Source organism: Podarcis vaucheri, assembly GCF_965113315.1.
Source record: "Podarcis vaucheri genome assembly, chromosome: 2".
In the NCBI taxonomy this organism is placed as follows: Eukaryota; Metazoa; Chordata; class Lepidosauria; order Squamata; family Lacertidae; genus Podarcis; species Podarcis vaucheri.
This window is the reverse complement of record NC_138760.1, coordinates 8,071,712-8,095,170: the sequence shown is the minus strand read 5'-3', so window position 1 is coordinate 8,095,170 and position 23,459 is coordinate 8,071,712. Positions and strand designations below refer to the sequence as shown.

Here is a 23,459-nt window from a genome sequence, read left to right as displayed (position 1 = left end):
TCCAGGGAGTCTTCTCTTCTCATGAGGTGGCCAAAGTATTGGAGCCTCAGGTTCACGATACAGTGGTACCTCGGGTTACATACGCTTCAGGTTACATATGCTTCAGGTTACAGACTCCGCTAACCCAGAAATAGTGCTTCAGGTTAAGAACTTTGCTTCAGGATAAGAACAGAAATCATGCTCCGGTGGCGCAGCGGCAGCAGGAGGCCCCATTAGCTAAAGTGGTGCTTCAGGTTAAGAACTGTTTCAGGTTAAGAACAGACCTCCGGAATGAATTAAGTACTTAACCCGAGGTACCACTGTATGTCCTTCCAGTGAGCAGTCAGGGCTGATTTCCTTAAGAATGGAGAGGTTTGATCTTCTTGCAGTCCATGGGACTCTCAAGAGTCTCCTCCAGCACCATAATTCAAAAGCATCAATTCTTTGGCGATTCTTTATGGTCCAGCTCTCACTTCCATACATCACTAATCTGATCCTACTTGCTACCCAATCCCCCATGGGCAGTTCAGAAAGACACACCATATGGCTAATTGGTTTTGGAAACGAGGGACCTTTCAGAAAGCAGATCTTTCAGAAGCATTGCAGATTGCTGTTCCAATAAATAAAAAAACAAATTTGAAAACTCCAGGGCCTGCCCAAACTCTTGGGTGTGCCTAAACCAGCTTTTTGGATCTCAGACATTGTGTGAACTCTCTTGCTTAGTGGTGCAAAATTATGTGACTGGGCAATATTTCCAGAACAACACTTCCTCTGCAGCATCATTGCTGCTGTTCTTATTTGGATGTATGAAAATACGTCCCACACATATATTGTCCTGTGCCCTTTTGCTGATAAATGTTGTGGTCACTGACAACCGCATGAAAATTAATGGTTCTGGAGATAAAAGGGCAGGAAAATGGTTGCCAGTTTGGAATCTCTCCACAGACCCCAATGGCTTAGGTATAAATATCCTCCAATGTTTGACTCAAGATATGAAATACTCAGAAGCAATTAAGAAGTTTGTTGTGTGGCAGTAAGGGAGCAACACCCAACTTCCATGGGGTCTGATATACCCAGCCAAAATAAAATTCTTTTTTAAAAAATTTTTTGGAGTCCAACATATTTATACAGAATACACTTAAAACATGAGGACTGATCAAAGGGAAGACTTGAAGCTAATATTTTTCTCAAAAGCAGCTTCCAACATTAGCCTGCTATTTAACTCTCTCTCTCTCTCTCTCTCTCTCTCTCTCTCTCTCTCTCTCTCACACACACACACACACACACACACACTGTTCAAGAGCAATTTGAAAGGAAGCAACGTTACACAAGATTCTCTTGTAAAATAGAATTTTAAGTTTTATTATTTCCAGTTGTAATTTACCAAGGCAGGTCTTTGCCTTTCAGCTAAAGCCTTCCTGGAAAGCCAACGGGAAAACCAATGTCACCTTCTGCATTCAAAATCTAGGGAAACAGTCAGCACCTTTGGTCTTTCTTCAAAAAACCCCACAAACAAACGGCTTTTAAAGTGTAGTGTGCTCAAAAACACCCAATTCTTAGGATGTTCTGGAGGTACATTTTCCTTCAAATTCATCTCTACACTTTGCATTAAATGGACAGTGCAATAGCTAATCAAGCTATGGGTAAGAAGAGGCTCATTGTGAAGTCACGACGAAGCTGCTGCTTTGTGGCTGAACAGCAACTTGGGCTTGCATTTGAAAAAAAAAAAAAAATCCCCACCTCCAATGACATCCCCAAAACAAATAAGCTATTTTTCTTAACAGCATACAAAACAAATGAGGAACATGGGATTTGCTCCATCAGGCAACTGCAACTAGCAGTATATCATGGACTAATTTATTTCAGCAGGTGTTTTTGTGAAGACAGGCACGCACACACTCATTCCCTGTTGGGTAGTCTCAACAATCCCATCCATGAAGGTGATTCTGCAGGTTTCTGCAGCATCCCTTCCCTCAAAGCAAGCAGCTTCTCCATCTGGTCTTAAAAAATATAGGCACATTAGCAGCTTTCCTCGCTCTAAGGCATCGCAGTGTACAATCAAGGTAATGAGAGGATCAGGAAGTTGTCAAACCGTGCAGACTACACAAACAGGTGGGGAGGGGGTCAAGTTCATGTCAAAGGCCTCTGGAGGTCTGGATTGCAGCGATCAGAAAGGCACGCCAGGTCCCTGACACAGGGAGTCGTAAGGAAGGGCTTAGCAAAAATGCTACTCTTCCATCATTCCTTTGTTTGAGGTCCAGGGAGTACATCTCCCCTCTTTGGTAAAGGGATTAAGCTGCCTTGAGGATGCTTTAAAAAAGAGAGAAAGGGACTTATTTGCAGCACGATGGTGAGAGGCCTGACGAGGTAAGGCACTGGCAACGGGCTGTGCAAAGAGGTGAAGATTTCAGCCACAAAACAATACCACACTCCAGTGTTACACTATTGTAAAATGCAGTCCTGACCTACTGAAACTTGGGGGGACAACAGTTTCTGCACTGCATCTGTGTGCAAGATCTTTTTTTTTGGGGGGGGGGGAACACAGATGATAAACTATTAGAAATGTCCCCCCAAAGTCTTTACAATGCAGTTTCTCCTTCCACAGTCTCTGTGTGGTCAGAAGATGCTTTTCCTATGTAACAGAGTTTAAAGTCATTCTTATCTTTGGCATCAGTTATTTTCTAAACTATCCCACAGGTAAACTATTTCTTAGGAACGGCTCTGCAGCTCCGCAAGCTGCTACTTCCTACGCTGCTCACAGCATACAAAAGTTAAGAGGAAAAAAATATTTTACATCCTATCAATGCCCCCCCCTAAATCTACTGCAAAATAAAACCACCGTTGTTGTCCGTCTCACAATATGGAGCTTTGATTAACAATACTTATGGTACTCTAAAGGGCAAACTCACCAGCTTGGAATTTTACTTAATTAAGAAGTACTAAAGATACACCAACAGTTTGCTGTGTCCTCTTTGACCATCCCATCCCACAAAGGCACAAAGTGTTTTGTAAGTCAAGTGTGATTATGCAGCATATTTGACTGGGTTCCCTCCTTTCTCTGAACTTGTCCTCTGTCTTCTTGGTAGCGGAGTTAAGAGAACAGAAACTTTTACAAGAGGACCTTGGCAACAGGCTACATGGTCTTGGCCAGGATTGCTTAGCTGAAGTACCAAAGCTGATGGGGGTCTGCAGAGTTGCAGGAAGCCATGGACGGATGCTCTCCCCTTGCAGACAGACATTTGTTAGATGCCACATTTTTAAGGAGGTGATCCTAAAAAAAGAAGAAATTGAAGAGCATTGCCTTAGATCACTCCAAAGTCCATCCAAGCCCAGTATTCTATCCCTAAGAGAAGTAGGAGAGATTCCTATGAGCAATTAGAAAAGGAGAACACAAAGCTGATAGATTTCCCCTGTATCCTCACAGAGTGGGATATATGGATATTATACCTCTGTACCTATAGCTCAAGGATGAGGGTGGCGCTGTGGGTTAAACCACAGAGCCTAGGGCTTGCCAATCAGAAGGTCGGCGGTTCGAATCCCCACGACGGGGTGAGCTCCTGTTGTTCAGTCCCAGCTCCTGCCAACCTAGCAGTTCGAAAGCATGCAGTGCAAGTAGATAAATAGGTACCACTCCAGCGGAAAGGTAAACGGCATTTCCGTGCGCTGCTCTGGTTTGCCAGAAGCGGCTTAGTCATGCTGGCCACATGACCTGGAAGCTGTATGCCGGCTCCCTCGGCCAATAAGGCGAGATGAGTACCGCAACCCCAGAGTCGGTCACGACTGGACCTAATGGTTAGAGGTCCCTTTACTTTTTTACCTATAGCTCACAAGGCTTCCAAGGAAGTCCAGCACTCTAGGAATATGCAATTCTTTGGGGCAGCCCCTCTTGAAATTTGCCTGGTATTTGCTGGGGACAAAGTTCGTTGGTTTTGGGGGTGGTGGAGGGGAAATATTTGCAGTGTTTCTGAAGTAAGGGGGGTACACTTACCATTGCAAAAGCATCCTCTTCCCTCTTGACTGAATGTGGGGAAAATATCCGCCACTCAAGTCAGGTTTTTGTTGTTGTTTGTGGCAAACGACCATTAACAAGGAATATGTTAACTCTTGTTGCTGCTACCATGGACAGCAGCAGCCAAGGGACAAGACAGGAGTTCTTTGGGGTAGTCAGAGAGTGGCTACAGCTTCCTGCACTCCCCTGAAGACCAGAATATGCCAGAAGCATGTTCGTGGGGAAGAATTGTGGCTCATTTGGCATTTCCCCCAATTCTGGAAATTTATTTTTTATTTTTTGAAAAGTCTCTCCTTATCCTTAGCATAACTTGCCATTGCCAAAATACTGTGAATATGGCCACACCACAAATAAAATCATCCTGGAGTCCTGCAGTCTCACTTGCCCCCTCCAAAAAACAAGAGCCAGAAACATTTTAATTCCAGTGTTTTTCATCACAGCCCTATTGTTTAAAGAGAGATTAAAACCCTGTCGTTGGCATCAACCATTTCCAGACAAGTTATTAAGCATCCATGCTTATTTAGCTAAGCTCATTTGGCTCTAGTGGGCTCCCTGGGGAGGAAGGACAAGATATTAATGGAATAAATTAATAAACACTAGTTAGTCATTGAGAGACTCGCCCCTCCATGAATTTTTAGAATGACTTTTTTTTTTTTGAGACCATCACAACACAGGTGCTAGAGCAGGCATAGGCAAACTCGGCCCTCCAGATGTTTTGGGACTCCCATCATCCCTAGTTAACAGGACCAGTGGTCAGGGATGATGGGAATTGTAGTCCCAAAACAACTGGAGGGTCAGGTTTGCCTATGCCTGTGCTAGAGAAACATGGAACAACCCAGCAAACAAACAGCATTGTGAAAATGGAGTTCTCTCTCTTCCCCATTTCCCCTTCAAAGTAGTGGGGGCGAGCGGCTCCCACAATGCCAAGAGAGATTGTCAGAGCCTCCTTTGTGGTGGCTGCTGCAACTTCTCATTACAGCACACACTCAGTGGCTGCTCTCTGAAGGAACTCCCTGCTCTCCAGAAAAAATGGCAGAATAGAACTGCCCATTATGTGCTTTGGCCTGGCCAGGCCAGGCTGTAGCCATAGCAGCAAGGAATGTATGTCTGGCAAGCAGTGGATGACTGATTGGGGGGGGGCAAAAACGGGGGTTCCGAGAGCAAGAGAAAAGCCCGCCGCTCTGAAATCTACCTATGTCTATAACTTAAAGCACTCACATTAGTCAGTTCCCATTCTTCATTTTCCGGCACCCGGGAGTGCTTCCCTGTATAGTGACAGTCCCCCAATTCCACGGGTCCCATCTTGGAACGGAGGCAGAGCTGCTTGCCGATGTTGTGCCGCAGGTCTCGCTGGGATGTGTATTCAAAGTACTGAGAACGACAAAACACAAAAGAACAGCCACTGGGGAGTTGCTAAGAGGCCTTCCTCATCAGAAAGCAATTGAGAGGAGTCAGGCTTTTGCTTTGTTCTGGGGTAGAGCGGTTTATTTTTACACGTCAAGAAAACGTGGATGCAAAACAAAGTGGTAGGCAATCCCTTTCCAGTTTTGTAAAACTGTTCTCAGCTGTTTTGGGGAACAAGTCTATACAGTTGTACCTTGGTTGTACCTATACAGTTGTACCTTGGATGGCGGCTAACAGATTGAGGTTGAATCCTGACAAGACAGAAGTACTGTTTTTGGGGGACAGGGGACGGGCAGGTGTGGAGGACTCCCTGGTCCTGAATGGGGTAACTGTGCCCCTGAAGGACCAGGTGCGCAGCCTGGGAGTCATTTTGGACTCACAGCTGTCCATGGAGGCGCAGGTTAATTCTGTGTTCAGGGTAGCTGTCTACCAGCTCCACCTGAGCTGGTAGGCTAGGACCCTACCTGCCCGCAGACTGCCTTGCCAGAGTGGTGCATGCTCTAGTTATCTCCCACTTGGACTACTGCAACAGGCTCTACGTGGGGCTACCTTTGAAGGTGACCTGGAAACTGCAATTAATCCAGAATACGGCAGCTAGACTGGTGACTGGGAGTGGCTGCCGGGACCACATAACACCGGTCCTGAGAGATCTGCATTGGCTTCCAGTACATTTCCGAGCACAATTCAAAGTGTTGGTGCTGACCTTTAAAGCCCTAAATGGCCTCGGTTCTGTATACCTGAAGGAGCGTCTCCACCCCCATCGTTCTGCTCGGACACTGAGATCCAGCGCCGAGGGCCTTCTGGCAGTTCCCTCATTGCGAGAAGTGAGGTTACAGGGAACCAGACAGAGGGCCTTCTCGGTAGTGGCGCCCACCCTGTGGAACACCCTCCCTTCAGATGTGAAGGAAATAAGCAGCTATCCTATCTTTAAAAGACATCTGAAGGCAGCCCTGTTCAGGGAAGTTTTTAATATTTACTGCTGTACTGTTTTTAACACTTGATTGGAAGCCGCCCAGAGTGGCTGGGGAAACTCAGCCAGATGGGCGGGGTATAAATAATAAATTATTATTATTATTATTATTATTGGTTGTCAAATTTAATCCATTCCGGGAGTCCATTTGACTCCTAGAACCATTCGAAAACAAAGGCGTGACTTCTGATTGGCTGCAGGAGCTTCCTGAACTCAATTGAAAGCCATGGGAGCTGCGTTGGAAATTTGGCTTCCGAAAAATGTTTGCAAACCGGAACACCTGCTTCTGGGTTTGCGGCGTTCGGGAGCCGATTTGTTCAGCTACTCAGCCGTTTGAGATCCAAGGTATGACTGTAGAAGGTGTATTTTGATTAATGCAGTGTTCTTTTTTTCCTGTTTTAAAATGGAAACCTAGGGGGAAAATGTGGGTATGCTCTTATCCTAGGAAAGTTGCAAGTAGTTCAGACAGTGCAGAATAATTTCTACAGAAGCACCTGTTTGCCTGAAATCACGGGGCAGCACAAAACTTCCAGACTGCAGCGCCTGAAAGCATAGCCCTGTGGTGTGTGCTCAGCCATGAGAAGAGACATGGAGTGGGGTCCAACGAAGCAGTTCCGTTTGCACAAGGACTTTTGGCTGTGCAGTGGAACATCTTTCTCTGTGCACCGCCTATATCTGTTCTGGGGTTTTCTCCAATCCTCTAGAAGGGTGTGGGAAAGGGCATGAGAAGAGAGGAGAAGGAGGGCAAGTTTCATTGCACAAACAGAAACCCTTGCACTAATGGGAGTGTTTTGCTGGATTCCACCCTAAGACCGGACTTTTCTCATGAATTCCATACCTGATTGCCTCCCATCCCATGGCAGGGGTACATGATGAGCGGCTTCCCTCCATGGTTGTTCTCTCCAACATCCAGGCAGCGTTTGGCGCCCTCATTTCTAATCTGAAAACAACCCAACACTGTCAGGGGTCCATCTACAGCCAGAAGCAGTACCTAGGTGCGAATTTGCCTAAATACTCAGAGACACAGCCCCATAGACTCCCCACTACTTCTGTAAGCAGTGTGCAGTCCTGAATTTCCCCCCTTCATCCCAACTAACCTCCCACCTCTCTCAAAGCAACTATATCTATCTTCCATTTCTAGCTACTAGCATACCTAGTTCCTGCTCAAGAAACAAAAACTGTACCACTCCCTTGCAACATGTACACCCTTTTTCAAAAACCTTCCCACTAGGTTTCAAATCAGAATATTCTACGTTCTGGAGACAGTGAAGGCCATTAGACTGGTTCCTTAGTAGAAATGACGGAGGGAGGGAGGGAGGGAGAAAAGCAGGGGCTTAGGAAGGGAGGCAGTGGGGGCGGACCGCCCGGGTGCCCTCACTGAGGGGGGTGACATTCGGCACGCCACCTGCCCGTGACTCCCAAGCTTACCCCGAGCCATCGAGGTAAGAGGGGGAGCTGCGCCGCTTTGCCGGCGCCATTCCCCCCTTCCCCCTTCATTTTGACAGCTTGGGGGAGGCTTGGGAGTTGCAGGCAGGTGGCGTGCCGAATGTTCGCCATGGGCGGCTCACTCCATCCCCAGCTGCAGGGCCCCTGAACGGCTATTCTGTGCCTGGGAGGGCACACACTGCACCACACACCCCTCGGGAGCACGCCTGCTCTGGGCAGCGCAGGCATATGCTCCGCTACTGGAGGGAAGGAAGGAGTCAAGAGTTCATAAGCTGAAAAGTAAAGGTAAAGGTAAAGGGACCCCTGACCATTAAGTCCAGTCGTGGCTGACTCTGGGGTTGCGGTGCTCATCTCACTTTATTGGCCGAGGGAGTCGGTGTACAGCTTCTGGGTCATGTGGCCAGCATGACTAAGCCGCTTCTGGTGAACCAGAGCAGCGCACGGAAATGCCGTTTACCTTTCTGCTGGAGTGGTACCTATTTATCTATTTGCACTTTGACGGGCTTTCAAACTGCTAGGTCAGCAGGAGCAGGGACCGAGCAACGGGAGCTCACCCCGTCGCGGGGATTAAAACCGCTGACCTTTTGACTGGCAAGTCCTAGGCTCTGTGGTTTAACCCACAGCGCCACCTGTGTCCCTTAAGCTGAGAAGTACAGATTGACAAAGCAAAAATTAAAGCTTTTGAAGGCTGGTTAATGAAGGGTTTGCTTTATGTAGCAAAGCCAAAGGGCAGCGAATAAGACGCATCCAGATTTCCCTTTCTGCTGCATAGGTCCCTGCTTTAAAGCTCTGTGTCCAAGTGGTCCCCCCTCCTGCCTTGGCGCTTACCCCCCAAAACCTGCTGAATGGCAGTCTGGGGGAAAGTGCCCTTTGTTGTGCTTCAGCTTTAAAGCATGGTGTTGTGCTTGGAAAGCACAGGACAAAAGATATGAGTCAATGTGTGAAGACGTGCACCATTTTCACTTGGTGGAGAATCAAACCTATTCCCAGAGTTTCTCTCTTAGTCGCATTGGAGTGGGATGGAAGATTGGAAGTACACAAGCAATTTTAAATGTTTATACATGTAGGTTTTACAGGCCTACCATCTGGACCAGATACTGGCATTCTGAGTCATGTCCTCAACAGCAGAATATATATTATGAACCAAGAAAGGGCCAAGTGGAAAATTTGGGGTGTTTCTGAGGCATCTGGGGGAACACGGCTGGATATAGAAGGCAAGGCTAGATGCTCCTTTGCTGTGGCCCAGAAAGAACTCTCTCAGGCAATGAACACGCCAAACCCACACTTACAGCTCCATAAAACGCCGGCGTAAGGTCTGGGATGAAGATCTCGGGATAAATGGTTTGTAGGTACCAGGTGAAGTTCTTGCAGTGTAACCGCTCCTTCAGCTCAAGCCTCTCAGCGAGGTCTCCATACGTTTTCTGACAAGGCACAGCATGGTTGGTTTGTTTTTAAAGTATCAGTTCATAAAAAGGAGACACTATCACTGCCCACCCTCCTTCCTGTATAAGGTAAAGGGACCCTTGACCATTAGGTCCAGTTGTGACCGACTCTGGGGTTGCAACTCTCATCTCGCTTTATTGGCTGAGGGAGCCGGCGTACAGCTTCCGGGTCATGTGGCCAGCATGACTAAGCCGCTTCTGGCGAACCAGAGCAGCACACAGAAATGCCGTTTACCTTCCCGCTGAAGTGGTACCTATTTATCTACTTGCACTTTGATGTGCTTTCAAACTGCTAGGTTGGCAGGAGCAGGGACCCAGCAACGGGAGCTCACCCCGTTGCGGGGATTCGAACCGCCGACCTTCTGATCAGCAAGTCCTGGGCTCTGTGGTTTAACCCACAGCAGAACCCACCAAATCTCTAAATGAATTCTGAAAACAAACAATTCCTTACTTTATTTTTTTATTTGCTTAAGACAGCGGTCAGCAAACTTTTTCAGCAGGGGGCCGGTCCACTGTCCTTCGGACCTTGTGGGGGGCCGGACTATATTTTTTGGGGGGAAATGAACGAATTCCTATGCCCCACAAATAGCCCAGAAGAGGGCGCTCTGACCAATGGGCAGGCTCTTCCCTGGACTCAACTCTCGGCCCCTGGACTCTCGGCCTGGTGCCCCTGAGAGCCCGGCGCCCAGGTGCCCTGCACCCCTAGCACCTATGGGTAAGACGGCCCTGGATGTGAGCTTAAATCCAAGGCAGGCCTCAGCCCTGGGAGTTGCATCCAGGCATGAGGAGTCTGCAGAGGCTTAGAAAGGCTCCACACTGCTCTCCTTTCTAGACTTCTGGAGATTCTTGAGGGTAAGTTGCCCCAACTGCCCCCCCCTGGCAAGGCCCCAGCAGATCTCTTCCTGCTCCCCAGCCTATGGCTGGGCACTTCAGGGGTCGGTGAGGGGCAACTCTCAGCCACCCAACCGCTGAAACAGAGGAACAGAATTCCTTGGGAGGTTGGACTCTCCTTCCTTGCAGGTTTTTAAAGCAGAGGTTGGATGGCCGTCTGTCATGGATGCTTTAGCTGAGGTTCCTGTATTGCAGGGGGGCTGGGCTAGATGACCCCTGGGGTCCCTTCCACCTCTACAATTCTATGCTTCTATGAAATGCCCATACAGTCATACCTCGGGTTACAGACGCTTCAGGTTTCACGATTTCGGGTTGCGCACCACGCCGAACCCGGAAGTACCAGAACGGGTTACTTCTGGGTTTCAGCGCTTGCACATGTGCTAAATCGCACTTTGCACATGTGCAGAAGTGCTGAATCGCAACCCGCATGTGTGCAGATGCGGTGCTGCGGGTTGCGAATGTGCTTCCTGCACGGATCACGTTCGCGACCCGAGCGTCCACTGTGCAGGGCTTTTTCGTGCCTTGGTGAGGCTCCCTGCAACTATGTCTGAGAACCCTCTTCACTACAGCTGAATCTACAAACAGAAATGAGAAGACGCTATGCGACAACTCTGAATCAGACCTCCCCAAAATGTTGTCCTCAAGATGTTTGGACTGCAACTCCCATCAACCCTGATCATAGACTCTGCTAGCTGGGGCTGATGGAGCTTGTAGTCCAAAAACTGAGGAAGGCTGCTCTAAATACATGCTTGAAAACAAGGGACGGGCACTCCTGATCCTTCAGAGCAACTTCCAGGGGAAGTTGGCTTACATACCTCTCTAGCCATCTGGGAGGCCTGCTGGTTCCTTCTGTAGAAGATTTCCTTGTAGTCGTCCATCCAGACTTCCGCCAAACGCACCTGGTTCCTGGAGATGACTTGAGTTCCTTTGGGGAAGGTGTGGGGACTCTTGGAACGGAACACGTGGCCAACCACGGAGCAGGGGATGATCTCCAGCTGGCCCCCACACTGCCAAACCTGCAGAAAAGATATGCCCCCCATGCCAACAGAAAACCTTAAGTAAAGAATTTGAGCCTGCCTCGACCAAGGTGTGAAATGTGTGGCCATCTTTTATGCCTTTCTCTTCTTTAAGGCAGAAAATCAACATCACAATCATTAGGAAGCTGCCTTATATGGCACTGGTCCATCTACTTTAGTATTGTCTACACTGACTGGCAGCTGCTCCCCAGGCTTTCAGATTAGAAATCTCCCCAGTCCTACCTGGAGATCCCATTGATTGAACCCGGGCAAATGCTCTACCACTGAGCTATGAATCTTCCCCAAAAATGCTTTCCCCCTTATCAAAGATCACCCCTCTCCAACTCACACACAGGAGAGAAGCTGACATGGGCACCAGTTCTTCTTTCTTGGGTGCATGTGGGGAAATAGCAGCTTTGTCTTTGGAACAGTGGTATGGATAAAATGTTTGACACTGCCTCTCTCGCTCTGCACCATGCTTGAAAGTCCAGACACCCAAGCTGCTGTTGTAATGGGGAACCAGTAGCCTTCCAGACACTGGTCAGCTCCCGCTAGTCATCAAATCATTGAATTGTGGAGTTGGACGAGACCTCGGGGTCATCTAGCCCAACCCCCTGCATTGAAGGAATCCCAACATGACAGATGGCTATCCAACCTCTGCTTAAAATCCTCTAAAGAAGGTGAGTCCACCAACTCTTGCGTGAGTCCCAAATGGTCAGGAGTGATGGGAACCAGAGTTAAATATCTGGAGGTCCACAGGTTCCTCACCACAACTTTAAAAAGCAAACTATCATATGTTCTATCGTATGTGGTGGACTTGTAAAAGGGTAAAAGAGTATTGGGAAATAATTTGTAATGGATTGAAAAAAAACACGTTTTAAAGTACCCCCCCCAAAAAAAAAACTAGAGTCCTTTTTGTTGGAGATAATTCAGATGGAAATTCACAGGTGTCAAAAAAGACTATTTATGTGTGCCACTACTGTGGCCCATGTTTTGTTGGCCCTAAATTGGAAAACGAGTGAGGTTCCAACTAAAGAAGAACAGCAACTTAAACTGATGGAATACACGCAGCTGGCAGACTTAACTTACAGAATAAGAGCACAAGAAGAATATACATTTAAAGAAGATTGGAAAATTTTTACTGAATATATGAGTTTACTGAATATATGAGTGAAAGTTGTGTACATTTGAAAATGCTGGCAGCATTAAGATACATTCAACAGTGTAAATAAGTTTTGATGGATGTAATAATGGGATACAGTGGTGCCTCGCAAGACGAAAAGAACCCGTTCTGTGATTCTCTTCGTCTAGCGGTTTTTTCGTCTTGTGAAGCAAGCCCATTGACGGATTAGCGGATTAGCGCTATTAGCGGCTTTTAGCGGTTTATCTGCTGATTGGATCAGCTGATAAGCAGCTTAGAGGCTTAGAAAAAGGGGGGGGGGAGGAAAAAAACCAGCAGGAACTCGCAAGACATTGTCGTCTTGCGAAGCACCTCCAAAACGGAAAACTCTTTCGTCTAGCGAGTTTTCCGTCTTGCGAGGTATTCGTCTTGCGGGGCACCACTGTACTGAATGGTTTAGTTTATGTAAAATATGCAGGGATCTATGGCATGCAAATTGAACAATGGAAGGAGAAAAAGGTAAGTCACTGATATTTTAAGGTTGTTCAAATGTATATTCTAAAATGCAAAATAGAAAAACGTAATAAAAATTATACAAAAAACAAATTAGCAAACTGAAACACAAATTATGCGTTTCACATGTCGCTTGTGTCATGACCATGAATGCAGCGATTCAGGTACAGAATGGTCCTGTCAGCAAGAGTCAGAGAGCTCCAACAGCACCAGAGTCTGAGGAGCAGAAATCCTGAGATCATCCTCTTCCCCACCAGCCCCTTCAAAGGAGCCCAGGCCCCACACCCAGAGCTGGTGACCCCAATGTTACCAGTGAGGAGTTAAAGGGCCTCTTCACCAACCCAAGGATTCCTTATACCCCAAAGCACGCATTCCACTCTGGTACGGATGAAACTAGGCCCTACCTTGGGACCTACTTAGAGGTAATCTGGACTTTGCCACTTTGAGATTTGTCTAGCTAGCAAACGGGGTGGGTGAACATCACTAGGGTGATACAAGCCGCTGCAACCATGCTTAATGTCTCTGCAACAAAACATGTTGCAGCTACTTGCTCCCTTCTGCTAGTTGGCTGTGGGCACATTATAGACCTGAGTATACCACTGAAGGCACGACCGGGCATTTCTGTGGGTGTGCATTGGCAGTCCTGGATAGGAGATCCCTGGCTCTCTAAGAAACTTCTATACCCACCCCTGATTTTCCTTGCAGCCACAGGGTGGCACTCCAAGCAGCCTTTAGCCTTCGAAAGCTGCTTTTCAGACTTTTGAAAATTAACATCTATGCTCGTAAAACCACCATAAAGAGCACCCACGTGATCCACTCAAGCTTTTCATTGCAATAATGAAAGAAAACACACTTCCCCTCCTTAAAAAGGATTTCAGTTATTTCCTTTGCTTTATATACCCATATCTAATCTGTAAATTTTACCAAGTTTGCAGTATCCCAGGTTTTCTTACACTTTCCTAGTAATTCTAAGGAAGCATAACTCTTTCAGTAATGTGTAGTTGTCACACTTGCTGTGAGCAAATTCAGAACCACATTGCTGCTTGCACACATCCTTTATCAATAGAAATTGAAGGTATATACATGGTTAGAACTGCTACTTATGCAGGATGCATGTTCTATCGCAACAGGAACGACCCTCTCTTCCCCACCCCTTTTTCTCCATGGGGGAAGAGTTTGGAAGATTTTGCTTCCAGTTTTGGTTAACTACACCTTCCCTGTGCCATCCAAGTCTGACAAACGACGATTAATCTTAACTATGGTTTATTTGAAACAAGCCAACTTTGAAACTGTGGTTTATGAAGCTGGCTTGTTTCAACAAATCACAGATATCATCAACCATAGGCAGTGGCGTAGCGTGGGTTGTCAGCACCCGGGGCAAGGCAAGTAATCTGCGCCCCCTAACCCGTGGATTTGCACCCCCTAACCCCCAGATGTTGTGCCTGGTGCGGCCAGCCCCCCCTGCACCCCCACGCTACGCCACTGATCATAGGTTAGGGTTTGGGCGCAATGTTAAATTATGGTTAATTGAAACCTGAAAAAAGACACCTCAGGCGAGGGAAGTGAGCCCAGGGAGAGACTAGGCTTGCTCATGTCACAATCCTTTAATTTTGATTTTTTTTCCCTTTAAAGCAGCAAGACAAACTAACCCTAATAGCAATACATTACAAAGCAAACGATGGAATGTTGTTTCTCATCCTCTCCCTGGGATTGCCTTGTTGGAGAGCTGGCGATTGATTGATTGATTGATTGATTGATGAATGAATGAATGCTTCCCTGTGCTGCAAATTTGGTATAGTTGGAAAATACGCCGGGCCAGCCATAGCTGTACTGCAATTAGGATATTGTACCTTTCCTTCTTACCCGAAAGGACATCTCCACGTTTTCCCCACCCCAGATTTCCATCTGATCATCGTAAGAGCCGATGTGCTCAAAATAGGACTTGGAAATGGCAAAGAGTCCACCAGCAAATGTGGGAGTCCTGCGAAAAGGGAGAATTGTGAGTATGTTATTCAAATTCCAGCAAGAAAGATACTTAGTGAAAGGGAAACTGCAGCATCAATCAGTGCTCAAGATCCTCTCTGAAATTCCTAGTTTGATCTTTAGGGTGTATAGACCTACGACTTGTCCCTTACACCGTCTGGGAGCTGCATGCATCAATTTCAGTCAAGCAGTTTCTGCCCACCCCAGAATACCGTCATTACAGGAGATCAGATCTCTGGCGAGGAGCCAAGGCTTTTCTTGCAATACCCCTGAGGCTCTGAGAGAAGATTCAGGCAGCTCTGCAAGGGACTTCCATTTAGGCTAGCTTTCTGAGGAGTGACCTGTTGGTGCTTCTTTTTGCTGTTCTGTTTTTAAATTAGGTTTTTAAAAAAGAAATTTATGCATATGAATTTTGAATGTGTTTGAGAGGCGCATTTGCTTATGATTGCTTATATCAAGGTCCCAGTAGTCTGCCATCCCAAAATCTAACTACTCCCACAACCGATGCTCTTACAGACCGCTGATCTGATCCTTGGAACTGTATTTCAAAAGTATTAAAACCAGGTTTTAAGCTATGTAACAGGAAGAATAAACATGTATTAAATAAATAAACATGTATTAAATAAATAAAACAGAACAAGAAGAACGTGCGAGAACAAGAGTCAGTAGGACTAAGAGAACATCAAAGGCCTAGAAGAAGGGACAGTTGACACCATTGCCCATCCATTGCTTTCATCACAGCTGCTGCTGCAAATCTCAAGGAACTGCAGGCTATCCAGATGCCCAAGATATTCTTCAGGAATTACTGGGTACAAAATCATGGCTGGAGAGCATGCAAAGTGTGTAGGGTTATTTTCCAACATGGTCCTTGCAGAATCATTTAAAAACCCTGCACTTTTTGTGCAACTTTTCCAGTTACCACTACCTTCCAAACTTTTAAAAATAATATATTTTTGTTGTATGCTATTTTGTCATGTGCTATTTTACTTGGCGTCCTGCTGTCAAATAGTTGTGAGGAATGGGCAAGTTGATTGAATATTTTAAGAACCAGTATAAACAGATACATAGCTTGGCAGGTCTCAAGTAAATCTAGCAGAGTTGAAATAGATAGGGTACAGTGGTGCCTCGCAAGACGAAAAGAATCCGTTCTGTGATTCTCTTCGTCTGGTGGTTTTTTCGTCTTGCGAAGCAAGCCCATTGATGGATTAGCGGATTAGCGCTATTAACGGCTTTTAGCGGCTTATCGGATCAGCTGATAAGCGGCTTAGCGGCTTAGAAAAAAGGGGGGAAGGAAAAAAAACCCGCAGGAACTCGCAAGACATTTTCGTCTTGCGAAGCAAGCCCATAGGAGATTCATTTTGCGAAGCACCTCCAAAACGGACAACTCTTTCGTCTAGCGAGTTTTCCGTCTTGCGAGGCATTCGTCTTGTGGGGCACCACTGTATTTAATAGAGAACAAATTGGATGAGTAAAAAGATGTGGATTACACAGAGTACTGGAAAAGCAAAGGAACCAGGAAAACTGTGGAAGGGAAGTCATATGGTATATGTATATATGCTGAAACAAAAAAATAAGTAAAAAATAAATAAATAAAAATCCTTCCAGTAGCACCTTAGAGACCAACTAAGTTAGTTATTGATATGAGCTTCCATGTGTATGCACACTGTATTTGGTATGAAGCTGTAAGTGGGACAGGGGGAAGGGGGAGGGGGGAGCGGGTTAAATATGCTCTCTGTTCCCATTTTTGAAAATGCAAATAATTAAAAAATAAGATGTGAGGATTTAAATGTTTTAAACAGTAGAAGCTGACCGGTGTGCCGCACATATGCACCCCCCCCCCAGAAATTCCAAACTCTTCATTCAAACTGAAACTATGAACAGCATAAACTTTCATATGCTTATTTTGCTTCCAAAAGTGCATAGAACCCAAGACATGGCGTTGTATCCAATTTCAGCCATGCTCAGAGCAGACCCACCGCAATTAATGGACATGGCTGGCTTAGGTCCCTTCATTTCAATAAGTCTACTCTTGAGAAATGGACGCGGGTGGCACTGTGGGTTAAACCACAGATCCTAGGACTTGCCAATCAGAAGGTCGGCAGTTCGAATCCCTGCGACGGGGAGAGCTCCCATTGCTCGGTCCCTGCTCCTGCCAACTTAGCAGTTCGAAAGCACATCAAAGTGCAAGTAGATAAATAGGTACCACTCCGGCGGGAAGGTAAGCGGCGTTTCCGTGCGCTGCTCTGGTTCGCCAGAAGTGGCTTAGTCATGCTGGCCACATGACCCGGAAGCTGTATGCCGGCTCCCTTGGCCAATAAAGCGAGATGAGCGCCGCAACCCCAGAGTCAGTCACAACTGGACCTTATGGTAATGGGTCCCTTTACCTTTTTAGTCTTGAGAAAACCACCAGCAAGCAAGCCCAGATGTGTTGAAGGAGAGGGAGAGCTAAGGAGGAGAACGTGAGGCAGGTCTTGGCTGATCACATCAGAAGCAGCAGGATCAGCCCCAGTGCTTAGGATGGCGCTCAGTCATTAGGAACTTTAAGGCAGAGCCTTTTGGAGGCAGACAAGCCCTTCATTCAGCCTCAGGTATCATTACGATAAATGCATATTGCCAAGCCAAATTTGAGAGCACTTGGGGACGAAGCTTTTCAATCCGCCCTGCTCCTTTCGCAAGAGGCATCTCTTTCTTTCTTTTCAAAAAAGAGAGAAACGGAGATCGTAGTTGAAAACTTGCTTCACCAAGGTCCCCTCAGCTCCTGAAACACAGCTCTGTTCTTACCAAGGCAAGCAGCAGCGCAGATTAAGAGCTGCTGACAAGCCAAGCTGCCAGACTCTCTCCCTCTCAGAATATGCAGCAGCAACAAAAAGGAGTCCCTGAGCCCCTTTCATTGGGGGCACAACAGCCTCCCGTCTGACCTCTGCACAAAGAGGAGCTGTACTTGAGGCCAAAAGGAACAGGGGTTTTGTCTCGCTGGTGCAATGGCGAGGGCCGGAGGGCCGGTATTAAATGTCTTCCACTTGATGAATTCAAGGTCATTTCGAGCTTTAAGAGGTTGGGATACTGGTTACCTTAATGACTCTGCAGCTGCCCACTGCCAAAACAGACCAGAGGCTGGCAGGCTTTGAAAAGAGAAAGGAATAAACCTTGGCTCTTTCATGTCACGGCCTTCATTATCCTGGCTTTTGTACCGCCAAAAGGGGGGAAGGAGAGGGGGAGTCCTGGCATTGTGTCTCATAAAGAACTTCCGAGTATACCAAGTGGTTTATAATCCTTATATCCCAAGGAAGCGCCAGGAGGTAGATCACATTGATTTATATTTTTCTAGCGGGGGTGGTGGTACGCTAAGTGGGGATCTGCAACACAAAGTTATATCGTTGGACTCCATCTCCCAGCAGCTCCAGCTGGCTTGGCCAATAGTCAGGGATGATGGGAGATGAAGTCCATGGGTTCCTCATCCAGCATCTCAGGCCTGGCACCCACATGCAAAGCCATCTCTAGATGACTGCAGTACCAAAAGATGACTTGTGTGTATGAATGGGCCCACTGCACAGAAAGAACTGGTTTCATCTTTATACCCTCAAACACATGGAGGAGGGAGAAAGGTTGTTTTCTGCTGCTCCAGAGAAGCGGACACGGAGCAATGGATCCAAACTACAAGACAGAAGATTCCACCTAAACATTAGGAAGAACTTCCTGACAGTAAGAGCTGTTTGACAGTGGAATTTGCTGCCAAGGAGTGTGGTGGAGTCTCCTACTTTGGAGGTCTTTAAGCAGAGGCTTGACAACCATATGTCAGGAGTGCTCTGATGGTGTTTCCTGCTTGGCAGGGGGTTGGACTCGATGGCCCTTGTGGTCTCTTCCAACTCTATGATTCTATGATTCTATGATTCTACATTGCTGTACTTTTGTACTGTTTTATTGTTGTTAGCCGCCCTGAGCCTGGCTTCGGCTGGGGAGGGCGGGATATAAATAAAATTTATTATTTATTTAAAATAAAATAAAAATAAAATTTATTATTAATATTATTATTTTCAGTGGCGTCTATTCCCACACTAAACTGCAGGCATCCAAGCCGGACAAAGGTTTCACCATAAGGTGCTTGGAAAAATCAAGAGTGATGTGCAAACATGGCTGACCCAGATCTCAGGGGTCATTTACACCAAAGGTTGCCTCAGCCACTAGAAGAATTACTGGGTACAAACCTGCGTATCTGTGCAAGAGGTTTCCCCCACATTTCCTTCAGCCAGCCTTTCACTTACACACCCATTTATCATGTTCCGAATTGTTCTCAAAGCCACTCTACTGCTGCATACCAGAATTCCTTTGCTATTTTGTTTGCAAGGTCACTTATAGGTTGGAATACATGGAGGGACAGGAAGGACTGAGAAGCTCCTGATTCTGCCTGTGATTGCTGGTTTTCTTTTGGCTCAATTCCACCGCCGATTGCCCTAAACTTTTTTATCCCACGGTAGCTGGCTTATTGAAAAACCAACTGAAAAAAAGTGGCTTTTCCAAATCACCATCAAACCATTGTTTGAAAAATAAAACGCCTGCGAATAAAATTAGTTCCGAAGGAAAGAAAAAACACACTTTTGAATTCTGACATTCGGTTATTACCTCAAACCTCACAGTGCTACAGTGTTGTTTCATTTAGCTGTTACAGTGGTGCCTCGCAAGATGAAAAGAATCCGTTCTGTGATTCTCTTCGTCTAGCGGTTTTTTTGTCTTGCGAAGCAAGCCCATTGACGGATTAGCGGATTAGCGCTATTAGTGGCTTTTAGCGGCTTATCTGCTGATCTGATCAGCTGATAAGCCTCTTAGCGGCTTAGAAAAGGGGGGGGGGAAGGAAAAAAACACAGCAGGAACTCGCAAGACATTGTCGTCTTGCGAAGCAAGCCCATAGGAAATTCGTTTTGTGAAGCACCTCCAAAACAGAAAGCTCTTTCGTCTAGCGAGTTTTCCGTCTTGTGAGGCACCACTGTATTTTGTAGTTGGGGTTTTGTGGGAGAATAGGTCCAACCAACCCACTACAACTAGCGCAGTTCTCAGACCATGCTCTCCCTATCCCCTACAGCAGTGTTCCCCAACCTTGGGCCTCCAGCTGTTTTTGGACTACAATTCCCATCATCCTTGACCACTGGTCTTGCTAGCGAGGGATGATGGGAGTTGTAGTCCAAAAACAGCTGGAGGCCCAAGGTTGGGGAACACTGCCCTACAGGACAGCCAAAAGGTCAGTGGAAAGAGAAAGAAAGAAAGACAGAAAGAGAGAGAGAGAGAGAGAGAAAGAGAGAGAGAGAGAGGGGGGGGAGTGTTGGTGGGATTACAGCACCAAACAGGAGGTGCCTGGAAAACTCTGTTGCTAGCTCTCACACAACTAAAATGAAGCAAGAAGGATGCTGCTACCTTAGTCTACCCATCATCACAAAAAGCGCAAAGACACCGTTTTAGGAGAGGCTTTCCTCTCTCTTTCCACTTCATGACTCTTCTAAGAAGACACCTCCTGGGTGGCTGGGGGACGCAGGTGGCACTGTGGGTTAAAGCACAGAGCCTAGGACTTGCCGATCAAAAGGTCGGCGGTTCGAATCCCCATGACAGGGTGAGCTCCCATTGCTCAGTCCCTGCTCCTGCCAACCTAGCAGTTCGAAAGCACACCAGTGCAAGTAGATACCTTCCAGTGGGAAGATAAACGGCATTTCCGTGTGCTGCTCTGGTTCGCCAGAAGCGGCTTAGTCATGCTGGCCACATGACCCGGAAGCTGTACACCGGCTCCCTTGGTCAGTAAAGCGAGATGAGCGCCGCAACCCCAGAGTTGGTCACAACTGGACCTAATGGTCAGGGGTCCCTTTACCTTTACCTTAAAGCACCACAACATCAGTTGCATTCCTGTCTCATTGAGGCATTTGGATAAATTTAAAGAAACCTTTTAATTGATCCAACAAATGAAGCCAAACAAACATTACTAAATTTTATCAGGTCTATGTGGTGAGTGTGTGGGTTTTGGTGCAGATTACGCTGTGATCCACACAGAGGTTTACTTCACAGTGAGTGGCATCAAAAGGTCTATCGAAAAGGAGCTTTCATCATGGACCTACTTGATGGGATAAGTCTCATCTTTCCTTCTCTGCTTCTCATGCTGAGGGATGGACTCCCATCCAAAAGTCAGGCTCCAGTCGAAGTTCCCCCGGCTGTGCTGCTTCCCATACTGAATTGGCTTGGAAAACTCAAAAGTGTTCAAGTCAATGGTGGTGATATCTGGACTGACCACAGCGGTGGGTTCCTCAGCAATGCGCGATAAGAGAGGCTCCAACCAGCCATGGAAACATTCACCTAAGAAGAGAGGAGGAGAAATTGATGGCATCATCTGATGTCTCTAAGCAAGCTTTGATTTTCCCGGGTCATTTCAGCCTTGCCAATCCTTTCGCAATTCCTGTCCCTTGACCTCATCTTCTTGACATTGTAACAGCCACTTCTTCTCTCTTCCACCTTCTCCTTGTCCCCCAAGGAGAAAATGGCAGCTTCTGATCACCTTACCATGCAGATGTACACAGAAACAATTTTTATTAAAATGTCCGCTGCCTAGCAGTCTACCACACTATTATAGATGCTCAGAACTGGAAAACTCCAAATAACTCCAAATAATAAGGCCTCTCCCTGACTCTTCATACTTGTAATTTTATAGCCTGGAACTGATTTACATTCTGGAATAACCATTTCAGGGTCCAAAAATATTTTTTGAATGCTGATGACATTGAAATGAATTGCAGGGGCTCTAGCAACAAGGTAAAATGTAAGATTGGATTAACAATAGATAAACTAATAGGACACGAATTTGCTGAATTAATTATTAAAAGGGATACAAGAATGGGAGATGTGAGGAAGTCAGGAAAATAAGTTAACTAAAGATGAAATAAAGAAAGAGGGAATTTTTGCTTTCTTTTTCTTTTTCTATATGTGTTTTTTCTTTTTTTCTTTTTTCGTGTTTTAAGTGTGTATTTTTGTATTTAGTATTTTGTATTTTCTCTGTCTTTGTATTTTTCTGAACTTTTTTATTGTTAAAACTTAATCAAATTCTGATAAAAAAAAACAAAAATATTGCCCAGAGCCACCTTGAAAATGCACACTGGCCTTTGGTTGTAACATCGAGAAAACATCCTAATGCAATACACTAAAGCATTAGTTTTCTACTAGCGGGTTGAGTTTCACCCTGATCCAAGTTGGGTCTCAACAGGAGCATTATCACCATTAAATCTATAGTAAAAGAAAGAAAGAAAAAGAAATGGGTCCCCAAATACATGTTTGGGTTAAACATGTGACCCTCCAGAGGTTGTTCAACTCCAATTCCCACCAGCCCCAGCCAACGCAGAAAATGGCTAGGGATGATGGGAGTTGTAGTCCATTGTGGGAGCATAACACCATGAGGCCATCTTGCTGTATCTGCATGGAGGCCTCCTTGAGTTCCTTCAACAAAATTCAGCCCAGCCAGAAAGGCTCTGGAACTATGACAGGCCCCACACTGGGTGGCCCCATTTGTTCCACCATAGTTCTGCTGCTATGCACTGTGGGAAGAATAATCCTCCTTCCTTTTGGCTTTACTTTTTAGCCTCCTTCAAAAATACATTATTCTGCTATTGATGCAATAGCCAGGGCAGGCACAAATGAATTGCGTCCCAAAGAAAGCCACACTTTGTGTGAATAGAAAGAAAGAGAGAACCCAAACATGCATGCCATTTTCATACACACGGGGCTGTGCCTATTGTGCCTCCCATGAGCAGAACGTTACCAAATCAGGATTCCTCACTTTCACCCCCAATAAAAGAGGACATTCACACATGCACGTAAGTCTCTTGATTTCTCTACCTTTGGATCAGCCAGTTGATGCCATGTATGTGTGAGTGAGCCCTTTGAGCCTCACATCATCTCCTAACGCACAGCCCTGCAGAGCCGAGTCTGCCCACACTTCCAGCTGCCAACCACGTCGATGCACACGTACAGAGAAACCACGTTGTTCTTCTGCACTTGATCACCGGCAACTGACCTTGTGAAGCAGCTCAGGTTGAGAAGCACAGCACCCGAGGCAATGGCCAGACTCATATCTGTGATGTTTGATCTGCCGCAGCTCATGATTGGATGCTGCCGTTAGCGGAAGTTTGCAAACTAGCCTCAACGGTACAGCAATCCAACCAGGTGCACAGCACTCTGTGTGTGCTGGCTTTGCGAAGCAAGACAGAGTTGCCAGCCTTGGCAATATTTTGCCTCTAGAAGCCCCACATCGAGAACTGAGCTCACCGACGGAGAGAGTTGCGACTTACAGTGAGCATCTAGGAAAGTGAGCACGTCTCCCGTGGCAACGCTGGCACCCAGCAAGCGGGCAGTGATCAAACCCTTCCTTTCCAGTTGCCGGACGACCTTCACTATCTGCAGTTGCTTCACATAGCTGTCCAACTCGTCTTTCAAGTAGTCTGGAACAGAGTGTATCAAGTGTTAGAGGGGCGCAGGGCTCAGAAGCCTGGCAACTGCGTGGAAAAGGAATGATGCAAAAGGTGAGATTCGTTCCGAGCACAATTTTAAAACCTTTTTGTAAAAAAGCTGCTTAACATATCCTCTTTCCCCACTTTCACAACATATTAAAAACTAATAAGTGGTCATGGATTCGGACTGCAATAAGCAGGGCAAAGAGAAGAGA

At 46.4% G+C, this 23,459-nt stretch overlaps 1 protein-coding gene across 3 annotated transcripts in view; it reads right to left on the bottom strand.

The window, feature by feature from the left end:
• Positions 1 to 1,312: 1,312 nt before the first annotated feature.
• GALNT6 (polypeptide N-acetylgalactosaminyltransferase 6) overlaps positions 1,313 to 23,459 on the bottom strand; it is a 62,519-nt gene continuing 40,372 nt past the window's right edge. For all 3 annotated transcript variants that reach the window (XM_082205678.1, XM_082205677.1, XM_082205679.1), the window contains exons 4-11: positions 23,086 to 23,235; positions 20,869 to 21,103; positions 14,654 to 14,771; positions 10,957 to 11,157; positions 9,098 to 9,229; positions 7,201 to 7,302; positions 5,207 to 5,359; positions 1,313 to 3,250 (exon numbers count right to left, since the gene is read on the bottom strand). In XM_082205678.1, the coding sequence (XP_082061804.1) occupies positions 3,137 to 3,250; positions 5,207 to 5,359; positions 7,201 to 7,302; positions 9,098 to 9,229; positions 10,957 to 11,157; positions 14,654 to 14,771; positions 20,869 to 21,103; positions 23,086 to 23,235 (1,205 nt within the window). In that variant the 3' untranslated portion in view covers positions 1,313 to 3,136. The remainder of the gene's footprint in view (positions 3,251 to 5,206; positions 5,360 to 7,200; positions 7,303 to 9,097; positions 9,230 to 10,956; positions 11,158 to 14,653; positions 14,772 to 20,868; positions 21,104 to 23,085; positions 23,236 to 23,459) is intronic.